Source organism: Gigantopelta aegis, unplaced genomic scaffold (assembly GCF_016097555.1).
Source record: "Gigantopelta aegis isolate Gae_Host unplaced genomic scaffold, Gae_host_genome ctg7085_pilon_pilon, whole genome shotgun sequence".
NCBI classification, from domain to species: Eukaryota; Metazoa; Mollusca; class Gastropoda; order Neomphalida; family Peltospiridae; genus Gigantopelta; species Gigantopelta aegis.
The window spans coordinates 424-13,199 of record NW_024535541.1 but is presented as its reverse complement, the minus strand read 5'-3'; the positions used below and the strand labels follow the sequence as shown (position 1 = coordinate 13,199).

Here is a 12,776-nt window from a genome sequence, read left to right as displayed (position 1 = left end):
AGACACTGCTTATATAGATAAATTAGTTAACTGTTAGGATGACTTGTTGGTGACTTACTCTCCTCACAGCTGGTGACAAACACTGCTTATATAGATAAATTAGTTAACTGTTAGGATGACTTGTTGCCATGGTGACTTACTCTCCTCACAGCTGGTGACAGACACTGCTTATATAGATAAATTAGTTAACTGTTAGGACATGTTGCCATGGTGACTTCTCTTCTAACAGCTGGTGACAGACACTGCTTATATTGATAAATTAGTTAACTGTTAGGATGACTTGTTGCCATGGTGACTTCTCTTCTAACAGCTGGTGACAGACACTGCTTATATAGATAAATTAGTTAACTGTTAGGACAACTTATTGCCATGGTGACTTACTCTCCTCACAGTTGGCGACGCCCCTTTTTTTGGAGCCGGGTATCACTGTGCCAGTCTTGTCAACACACCAACACACTCCTAGAGTGTCTGTACACTGCTGCCTCTTCCAGCTCCCGTCACGGTTACACCTGAATGAGAGACATGTGAAAATCACCTGGGATGTCATTAATAAGTTTTTGTTAAGTTTGTTTTGTTTTACTACACCACTAGAGCACATCAATTTATTAATTATCGGCTATTGGGTGTCAAATATTCAGTAATTTTGACATATAGTCTTCAAAAGGCAACCCGATATATTTTTCAATTTGTACATGTAGCAATGGATGTTTCATATACACTATCCCACAGACAGGACAGCACAAACCACAGCCTTTGATATACCAGTCATGATACACTGGCTGGAATGAGAAATAGCCCAATATGGGCCCACCAACAGTGATGGTTCCTTGATTGAAATCTTTACCATGCGTAGTGCTATGTCTCGACCCTCATCAAAACGAGACAGGTGATGATTTGTTCCTGTAGTTATAGTGAACATGCTACTCAGGTGTGGATCAACTGGGTCGGGACCCCCCCACACACACACACTCAAAACAAATGTTTTCACTTATTTTAAAGTGAAGTCCCCACTAATTAACTTCTACTTAAGTAGTTGTATGTATACCTCCTGGCCATCCCCCTATCACTCTTATAAAAAAGACAAATCAATAATATAATTTTATGTTCATGACCCAGAATCTGTGAAATCCTGCAAAATGTGTAACCTGGTTTAACAAAACATATAATAAAATTCATGACATAGCTACATATATAATGTAATTCATGACATAGCTAAATATATAATAAAATTCATGACATACGGGTAGTTAAATATATAACAAAATTCATGACATAGCTAACTATATAATATAAATTATGACATAGCTAAATATATGATACAATTCATGACATAGCTAAATATATAATAAAATTCATGACATAGCTAATTATATAATAAAATTCATGACATAGTTAAATATATAATAAAATTCATGACATAGTTAAATCCAGGCACAGATCCATGGAGGGGGTCGAGGGGGTCGAGGGGGTCCGGACACTTCCCTGCTCAAGACAACAAATTTATTTTCACTTATTTTAATGAATGAATAGGCACTTTTAAATATTTTTCATTTAATTAGTTGCATATATGAACCCTCCTGCAAAATATTCTGGATCCGCACCTGCAATCCTGTTCCTGAAATTTGAATGAAAACTTGGACTAGATTGATAATTGTTATAGAGAGTGTAAAAGAAGAGTCTTACCTGGGAAGAGTGACAATGTTGCACGACTCGGTCTTTATGTTCATCATGTAGTATGCCATTTCCAGATATTCATAGCAATTGTAGGTTGTATTAGCTGAATTAAAGAATCAAAACGAGGGAAATATAAAGCAATCCAGCCAAATGAATGTTCAAAATATGTCTCATTTTCTCGTGAGAACATTCAAAGAACAAACAATAGAATTTCCATAATGTAAAAAGAATGAACTTTTTACCCCCACCCCCATTAATTTACCCACAGTAAATATCAAAATATCATCTAGTGAAATATATATATATATATATATATATATATATATATATATATATATATATATATATATATATATATATATATATATATATATATATATAAAGCTATGCACAGCTCAATATTTTGAGAAATTGCAAAACAAAAGCATGTAAAACTAATTTTTGTAGCTTCTAAGTTCAAGGGCCATAACTCTGTTAAAACTGTGTCAATCGCCATGAAAGTCAAACTTGACCTGTAACAGTACATGACAAAGCTACATTGTGTATATAAAAAATTTCAGTCAATATCTCAAGGCATTGTGAAAAAAATATCCGGAACTCTATAAGTGGGACAGATGAATAGACAGAGACAGACAGACAGACAGACAGACAGAGACAGAGATGAAACTTTTAGTCCCCTATGATTGGACCGGTAGGGAACTATATAATAAGCCAATTTTCTACTCACAGCTTAAGGCAGGAGCAGTGCACTTCCTTCCACACCCGTTGTAGCAGCAGATCTGTTTGCCGTGACAGTCCGCGTCCACCTCACACTGTCGGGCACACGTCGTCAGGTAGTTCTTCGGTCTCGGGCACACGCCACTCTTACAGCGAGCTGTACACACAAAGAGATGCTCTATTACATTTCTTCTTCCCTAGCTCACTTCATATCACAAACATCCATCTTTTTCACTTATTCTAACAAATCTGCATTTTAGACCAATCCATTTTTTCCATCTAACATCACAAACCCTCATTTTAGATACACATTCTGGTATCTTTGGGTGTTTTTTTTTTCAATTAATATCATTTTTAGTTCTATCCTTTTTTTATTTGATATACAAAATTTACGCCCATATTTTAGGCATATACCTTTATATATTTGTTTTTTTTACATACCGGTATCCCAAACCCTACATCCTAGGTCTATATCGCTTTCAGTTTTTACACACATCATCTTTTTGCTTTACTTCAGTCCACTTATGTACAAGGCAAGTACAAGGAATATTTTACATTTAATACTCATAGGTAATTCTGCCAACAAACTGACATCTAGAATATCAGTGAAAATGATAAAAATCACAAATTGAAATGAATAAACTTACTTGCATTCCCTCCACATGAGTTGCAACATTCTTCAAGACTGAAAAAGTTATTCTCATTGCCACGGCAACCTCCATAGATAAACTGTTCACACTGCTGAGTTTGAGAATTGAAGAAATATCGCCTCATAGTTGCTTTACACGGACCACCGTCAGAGGGCTGGTGGCAAATGTCAATTGGCTTGTCTGCAATATACAGTATGATATAACTAATTTATTTAAATACTATAAATCAGGAAAATAATGTATCATGTACACAAAGAATAATGTTTGTTTTTTATTAAATGCAACTTTAAAAAGTTCACACTGAAAACAAAAATTGATATCTTAACTAAACCACTGGGCTACACCCTACCCCCTCCTACTCAAAGCAGCACAGAAATGAGGCTGTGCAGCACAGAAATGAGGCTGTGCAGCACAGAAATGAGGCTGTGCAGCCAAACTCGGGTTAGTGTCAATGGTTCAGCTTGTTCAGAATGCAGTCATTTTAAGTGATTTTTTTCTTGTACGTTTATATTACATTACTTAATTTCTATTGACATAAAACCTTTGTTTCAACTGACAACTGCATATGTCTGTGTTTGTGTTTTTTTTATAATTTTTGGTAGTGTTACCAGTTAAATAATGAGTTAAAAAGATAATGAATCAAGTAATTATTCCAACAATTTTAATATTAATATAATAACTTATTGTATTAATTTCATAATTTAGAGTAATGTACAATAATAATGGTTGCTAAAGATGAGACAATTTCAGGGTGTGTGTGTGATCATTTTAAAATAAAATCATAATTTAGTATTTAAAAACAAAATCATTCTGGCACTTTGAGATTGCTAAAGATGAGATAATTTCAGGGTGTATGTGTTTTTATTATGAAATAGATTCTGAATTGAGTATTGATTAAAAAACTCAATTGTGGCACTGTGATGAAAAGACTAATTGTATTGAACCTTCTTCAGGACAGCAGTATCCGCCTCCATCAGCCGGTGGAACATGGCAGGTGTAGCCATCAGGACACCGGCGCGCACGCGAACACATCAACACGTCACCATCCTTCTTGTGCAGAGGGAACCCGTTCTTACAAACAGCAGAGACGGTGTCATCTAAACAACACAAAATAAGGGTTCACAATTTATTCTAAACCTAACATGGTACATGTACTGATAAACAAAATGTGTGACTGTTGAAGACGATAATGATGCCCCTAGCCCCTTCCACACTCCAATTATTGTTCCCAAGGGCCTGGCTCTATATTTTTGAGACAGGATTTAGATAACACAAAGTAAGACTTTTAAATTTATTCTAAACCTTCTCTTCTGAGGATTATGATGACAACGACTGAATATGTGAAAGTAGCTGCCACACAGTTTCTCCAACTTTCTCTTCTCATCATTTACCAAGGCTTTAGACTAATTTGGGCACAACAGGCTTTTTGTCTGTTCTGATCATACCAAGGTATTTTAATGCAGTAATGTTAATAATAGCTTTGAAAGAGTTGTACATATTGAGAAGTGCATTTCAAGTTATTTAAATCTAATTACAGCTTAACATTCCATTGAAATTGAGGTGAAATGTTTTTACTAAATTTGAGCTTGCTTCTTTTGGACATACCATTTATCGCCTCAACTTTGGTACAATCTAAAGCCATGTTTACCCAGATGCATCTCAACTTTGGTACAATCTAAAGCCATGTTTACCCAGATGCATCTCAACTTTGGTACAATCTAAAGCCATGTTTACCCAGATGCATCTCAACTTTGGTACAATCTAAAGCCATGTTTACCCAGATGCATCTCAACTTTGGTACAATCTAAAGCCATGTTTACCCAGATGCATCTCAACTTTGGTACAATCTAAAGCCATGTTTACCCAGATGCATCTCAACTTTGGTACAATCTAAAGCCATGTTTACCCAGATGCATCTCAACTTTGGTACAATCTAAAGCCATGTTTACCCAGATGCACCTCAACTTTGGTACAATCTAAAGCCATGTTTACCCAGATGCACCTCAACTTTGGTACAATCTAAAGCCATGTTTACCCAGATGCATCTCAACTTTGGTACAATCTAAAGCCATGTTTACCCAGATGCATCTCAATTTTGGTACAATCTAAAGCCATGTTTACCCAGATGCATCTCAACTTTGGTACAATCTAAAGCCATGTTTACCCAGATGCATCTCAACTTTGGTACAATCTAAAGCCATGTTTACCCAGATGCACCTCAACTTTGGTACAATCTAAAGCCATGTTTACCCAGATGCACCTCAACTTTGGTACAATCTAAAGCCATGTTTACCCAGATGCACCTCAACTTTGGTACAATCTAAAGCCATGTTTACCCAGATGCACCTCAACTTTGGTACAATCTAAAGCCATGTTTACCCAGATGCACCTCAACTTTGGTACAATCTAAAGCCATGTTTACCCAGATGCATCTCAACTTTGGTACAATCTAAAGCCATGTTTACCCAGATGCATCTCAACTTTGGTACAATCTAAAGCCATGTTTACCCAGATGCACCTCAACTTTGGTACAATCTAAAGCCATGTTTACCCAGATGCATCTCAACTTTGGTACAATCTAAAGCCATGTTTACCCAGATGCATCTCAACTTTGGTACAATCTAAAGCCATGTTTACCCAGATGCATCTCAACTTTGGTACAATCTAAAGCCATGTTTACCCAGATGCATCTCAACTTTGGTACAATCTAAAGCCATGTTTACCCAGATGCATCTCAACTTTGGTACAATCTAAAGCCATGTTTACCCAGATGCATCTCAACTTTGGTACAATCTAAAGCCATGTTTACCCAGATGCACCTCAACTTTGGTACAATCTAAAGCCATGTTTACCCAGATGCACCTCAACTTTGGTACAATCTAAAGCCATGTTTACCCAGATGCACCTCAACTTTGGTACAATCTAAAGCCATGTTTACCCAGATGCACCTCAACTTTGGTACAATCTAAAGCCATGTTTACCCAGATGCATCTCAACTTTGGTACAATCTAAAGCCATGTTTACCCAGATGCATCTCAACTTTGGTACAATCTAAAGCCATGTTTACCCAGATGCATCTCAACTTTGGTACAATCTAAAGCCATGTTTACCCAGATGCACCTCAACTTTGGTACAATCTAAAGCCATGTTTACCCAGATGCATCTCAACTTTGGTACAATCTAAAGCCATGTTTACCCAGATGCATCTCAACTTTGGTACAATCTAAAGCCATGTTTACCCAGATGCACCTCAACTTTGGTACAATCTAAAGCCATGTTTACCCAGATGCACCTCAACTTTGGTACAATCTAAAGCCATGTTTACCCAGATGCACTTAGGGCCTAGATCACTTACATTAATTGTTTTCTCTACTTTCTTTTTCTTTTTTCCTTTCCTCTTTTTTTAATATATATATTTTTAAAAGCCCCAACACTTTACCGATTAGTAAGAGTGGGTCATGTTACCACAAACCAAGATATTTTTCTAATATGGCCTGACTTATATCATTACTTTGTCAAGTGTAACTGTCTTATATCATTACTTTGTCAAGTGTAAATGACTTATATCATTACTTTGTCAAGTGTAACTGACTTATATCATTACTTTGTCAAGTGTAACTGACTTATATCATTACTTTGTCAAGTGTAACTGTCTTATATCATTACTTTGTCAAGTGTAACTGTCTTATATCATTACTTTGTCAAGTGTAACTGACTTATATCATTACTTTGTCAAGTGTAACTGACTTATATCATTACTTTGTCAAGTGTAACTGTCTTATATCATTACTTTGTCAAGTGTAACTGACTTATATCATTACTTTGTCAAGTGTAACTGACTTATATCATTACTTTGTCAAGTGTAACTGACTTATATCATTACTTTGTCAAGTGTAACTGTCTTATATCATTACTTTGTCAAGTGTAACTGACTTATATCATTACTTTGTCAAGTGTAACTGACTTATATCATTACTTTGTCAAGTGTAACTGACTTATATCATTACTTTGTCAAGTGTAACTGTCTTATATCATTACTTTGTCAAGTGTAACTGACTTATATCATTACTTTGTCAAGTGTAACTGACTTATATCATTACTTTGTCAAGTGTAACTGACTTATATCATTACTTTGTCAAGTGTAACTGACTTATATCATTACTTTGTCAAGTGTAACTGTCTTATATCATTACTTTGTCAAGTGTAACTGTCTTATATCATTACTTTGTCAAGTGTAACTGTCTTATATCATTATTTTGTCAAGTGTAACTGACTTATATCATTACTTTGTCAAGTGTAACTGACTTATATCATTACTTTGTCAAGTGTAACTGTCTGATATCATTACTTTGTCAAGTGTAACTGTCTCATATCATTACTTTGTCAAGTGTAACTGACTTATATCATTACTTTGTCAAGTGTAACTGTCTTATATCATTACTTTGTCAAGTGTAACTGTCTTTTATACTGTAACCATTATATTCTCTATAGCATATGTGTGTAAAAATCATCTCCCAGTAAACGGTTCATCTGTTTGCTAAGCTGTCGGTGTTTGATGACATCATCTTGCACTTACTGTATGGCAGAGAGCACTTCATTCCACACGACGTCATGCAGCACTTCTTGTCACCTTCACAATCAGCATCACTCATACAGCTGCTGGGGCAGTGCCCCTTCTTGCCAGTGTTCGCTTTCACTTTCATGCATTTGCCTGGTTTCTCTGTTTAACAAACAAAATAAATAGTATGTCATGAAGTAATTGTGTAATTTTATTTCCACAAAACAAACTTGATGCCTTCCACTTGCTGAATATGTCTGGCAAAAGCACTTCCTGAACATGTCTGAAGAACTATTAATTCCACAGTAATTACAAATTGTTAGTTCTAACACCTATATTCAGCATCACTTCATGTGCATTAGTGACACAATAATTATAGGAAAGAAGCTAGGAAAGAAAAACAACATACTTTGACACTTGATCTAGAAAATAAATCAGAAAAGATATGCTGCTTCACATGGGTTAAAAAGGAGCAAGAGATCTTTCAGATGTTCTTAACCCTTAAGCAGGACAATACATACCACTGTTTTTCAGGTACTGTAAGGCACTGGTTGGATGAGGTAGAAATTATGTTTTACTGAAGGCAGGGCTTCTAGATTATGGTAGTCCCACTCCCATGGCTAGTGACATTCAATGTTGGGCTAGTAAATAACTAATATTGCCATGCCCGATGGCAAATGAAAAAAAAAAACGGGGCTAAATTTTGCAGTTAAGTCTATTTTGTAAATATAAATATCCTGACCCCACCCCAATCCCCTAATGTGTTAAGCTCTGTCTCTCTCTTTAGGTCACATATCTGATTATTACTGTTATTTAGTAATCTTTTATTAAATTAAAGAAAAGTATGGCTAGTGAATTTTTAATTGTGGCTAGTAAATTTTTAAAATCACTAATCCCATGGCTAGTGGATTTTATAAAAATTCTACAAGCCCTGCTGAAGGTGATCTACAACATGGCACATCAGGCAAGCTGGGTCCAACTATAAACTTAGATACATCCTGACACTTTATGATTAAATACATATCAATATTGATAGATATATTTATCAAATATGAATATTTTAATTATGCTTTCAATGGAGAAACTAAATTGCCTAGATATACTCCTGAGCTATTTAAATGTTTATTAAAACCACTTACCCTTCCTGTGACATCGTTTCTCGCACGCCTCCTTGGAAACAAAATTATTTTCATTTCCAGAACATCCCCTGTATGTGAAGTCGTGGCAGCGTCCGTCGCGGTGGTTGTAGTAAAACCTCGTTTGTTGAGGCGATGCAGACTCGTCATCACACTGCTTGCCAGAGTTGTACGTCATGCTGCAGATATCTTTCATTCCTGTAAATACAGCAGCATATATAATTCTTACAGTATTTTGCTTCTTTTTTTTTTAACAACACCACTAGAGCACATTGATAATTAATCATCGGCTATTGGATGTCAAACATTTGTTAATTCTGACACGTAGTCATTGGAGGAAACCCGCTACATTTTTTTCTAATGCAACAAGGGATCTTTTATATGCACTTTCCCACAAACAGAATAGCACATACCATGGCCTTTGATATACCAGATATGGTGCACTGGTTGGATTGAGAAAAAACTCAATCAGGTGAATGGATCCACTGAGGTGGTTTGATCATGCGACGCAAGCACCTCAAGCGAGCACTCACCCGACTGAGCTACATGTAACTCCTGTTCACTTCTAACAGTAATTACTTACAATTAAATTTCTCACCTACCATAAGCGATCATATTGCTTTCATTGAAAGTGTTTAAACTTGCATGTAAAAAATGTTTTACAAATTAAACTATATTTTTAAGTAATTTTATTTAAAAAAACAATAATTGAAATGTAAAATTCAAAATAATTATTATAACAGATTTGTTGTACTTTGAGCTAAATATAAAAGTTAACACCATGACTGCCATCAAGAAAGTAATATCCATACCTTGTCTTTCAACTTTGTTGAGAAGAGACACAAATCATATGTGTGAGTCTAGAAAGGTCCAGGCTATGAAGTACATCACTATAGGCCTAAGTAACATCATTAAAGGCTTTTGTAGGAGATATCTCCTGCAATACTCTCCTAGGAGATATGGCTTCTTTTAATATACTCTTCAAAAGAAGAAACGCAAAACCACATTGTCGTAACATTTGGAGAATTGATTTAATTATTGAATGGTGAGTCCGATAATTACCAAATGTTGCAGGATTGTTCACAATTCACTCTAGTCCATTGTGAGTAAGTGATAGGACACACCACCAAGGTCAAGGTCATCTGGAGTCAATACCGGGTGTGGCCTCTGCGTGTGTTGACAACTGCCTGGCACCGCCTGCCCATTGAAGCAACCAGAGTACGGATGACGTCCCGGGGGATGGTGGCCCACTCGGCCTGCAAGGCTGCTGCCAGCTCGGGCAGGGTCTGGGGCTGTGGTTGTCGCTGTCGGAGGCGTCGGTCCAACTCGTCCCATAGATGCTCAATTGGGTTCAAATCCGGTGATATCGATGGCCAAGGAAGGACATTAATGTTGTTGTTCTGTAGGAAAGCTGTTGTGAGACGTGCTGTGTGAGGCCTGGCGTTGTCATGTTGGAACACTGCGTTGGCGTTGGCCATAACTGGAACGATGTGTGGCCGGAGGATCTGGTCAATGTAGCCCTGTTGCCCTGGTTGCCCTGTTGCCCTGCACGTGGACCAGGTCAGTTCTGCCAGTGTGTGAGATGGCTGCCCACACCATGACACTACCCCCGCCGAATCTGTCCACTTCCTGCACGCAGTTTGCCGCATAACGTTCACCACGACGCCTATACACGCGACATCTTCCATCATGACGTCGGAGCAGAAATCGGGACTCGTCACTGAATCACACCTGTCTCCATCGCAGTTGAGGCCATTGTCGATGAATCTGGCACTACTGCAGTCGGAGTCGACGGTGTTGTGGTGTTAAGATGACACCTCGAACTGGACGTCTGGCACGAATTCCTACCTCACGTAGGCGGTTCCGTACAGTCTGGTCGGATATCCTGCGCAAACCTGGTATTGCTGCGGCTGTGGAGGTGGCAGTAGTCAATCGTTCCCGAAGGTGGCGTACCCGGATGTAGCGGTCCTGCCCGGGGGTAGTGACCCGTGGTCGACCGGATCTAGGGAGGTCACGTGTTGATCCATGTTGCTGGTAACAGTCCCACAGTCTGGAGATGGTGCTTGGGGACACATGGAATGCCCTGGCAACGGCCGTTCTGGATTCGCCTGCTTCTAGTCAGCCGATGGCATTGTTTCTCTGCGGTTCACTGAGATGTGGCATGTCCTGGATTGTCAACTGTCGGCCAGATACAGAGGCCAGGCAAGCGAACACCCTGCACTTTTATACTGTCGGTGTTCATGTTGCACGTGCAGACAACGCACGTGCAGTGGTGACATGGTTTGCACGTGGCTGCGTTTTTGCGAATATTCACATTTTGGAACTTTATTGTACAGTAGCTGCGTTTTATCGAATGTAACCGTGGGAATGTGTTTGGGACATGCAATGACCTTATATTCACAAAGCATGAACCGGTAGGAAACATAAAATCGGAGTTATAACCCATTTGTACCCTTTTGCGTTTCTTTTTTTGAAGAGTATATTTTGTTACTGCTAGTCAACGAGTCTACCTCTGCCAAATATAGTGACATTCAACCCACATTACTGACATTGTTTACAATTGTCGCATATCAAAAGAATGATAATGGATGATAAAAAGAATACCCTCCTCTTGTGATATCATTATTTATCAGCACTCGTTGATAAAAATATAAAAAGCCTTGGCAAGCCTCAGATTTCATACTTTTATCAACTCATGCTGATAAATTATAATAGCACAAGACACTCGTAGAGTATCCTCTATTTACCATATGCCTGTTCAGTTTACAATCCCACTTCACTTTTTTGTCATCACACCCCTAAATCCCTTCCTGTGTTAGTCACAGGCATAGTTTGAGTGTCCTCTAGCCCTCCTGTTCATTTATATATTGTCAGGGAAGCATATATTAACAAAGGGGAGGGCTAGAGGACACTCAAACTATCACAATCACTGATTATCAGTCAACTAAATGACGTTGACCTTTACCTACCATGTTCACTTGGGCAGCAAAGCTTTTTGCCGTATGCCATGCCCATGCACTTGTATCCATCAGGACACCCTCTTTCCGAGTTGCATTTGAAATGACCAGGTTTGTGCGAATCGGATTCCATCTTCATTTTCATCATCGGGTTGCCACTGGGACAGGACATAGCTATATAAAAACAAATAAAGAAAGAAATGTCTAGTGGTACATGCCAAACTGTCAGACTATACAAATATCAGCATCAAGTCAGGGGTGGCTTTTTATTCTATACTCAGTGAAAATGTAAAAATTACCATGTGCCATTAATATTAATGACCCTGATTGGAAGCAGGAATTTCTAGTTCAAAGAAAGGTGCCAGAAAGCTGTGCTAGAAAAAAACATCTAGCACATATCCCCTAGACAGTAATGCACCCTTTTCATTGGTTAATTTGGTCTCATCGTTTAGGAGGTAGATGGCCGTTGCTACCTGTTTATTACGTCATTCCATAATCATGCAATATGTAACACTGCATGCATTCATTCTGGTGATGTAATATATATCAGCTGTGAGTAGAGTCATGACGTCATGGTATAAAATAAAATACAGTGAATTTTATAATAATTATGCAAAAATCAATCATGTATATAGTCTATGCTGTATGGGTTATGAGTTGAAATCACAGCACAAACCACTATGTTCATGAATAGTCTATATGTTGTATCGGTTATGAGTTGAAATCACAGCACAAACCACTATGTTCATGTATAGTCTATGTTGTATCGGTTATGAGTTGAAATCACAGCACAAACCACTATGTTCATGAATAGTCTATGCTGTATGGGTTATGAGTTGAAATCACAGCACAAACCACTATGTTCATGTATAGTCTATGTTGTATCGGTTATGAGTTGAAATCACAGCACAAACCACTATGTTCATGTATAGTCTATGTTGTATTGGTTATGAGTTGAAATCACAGCACAAACCACTATGTTCATGTATATAGTCTATGCTGTATGGGTTATGAGTTGAAATCACAGCACAAACCACTATGTTCATGTATAGTCTATGCTGTATGGGTTATGAGTTGAAATCAC

At 37.6% G+C, this 12,776-nt stretch overlaps 1 protein-coding gene across 1 annotated transcript; it reads right to left on the bottom strand.

The window, feature by feature from the left end:
* Positions 1 to 381: 381 nt before the first annotated feature.
* On the bottom strand, positions 382 to 11,864 carry LOC121366778 (uncharacterized protein ZC84.1-like; the record flags this gene model as incomplete). The annotated part of the gene is made up of 8 exons (XM_041491090.1): positions 11,705 to 11,864; positions 8,739 to 8,933; positions 7,618 to 7,761; positions 3,986 to 4,138; positions 3,039 to 3,221; positions 2,402 to 2,548; positions 1,684 to 1,777; positions 382 to 509 (listed from the first exon to the last, which is right to left on the bottom strand). Coding segments are annotated over exons 1-8 (1,204 nt in total), but the record flags the coding sequence as incomplete, so codon positions are not given.
* Positions 11,865 to 12,776: the final 912 nt, after the last annotated feature.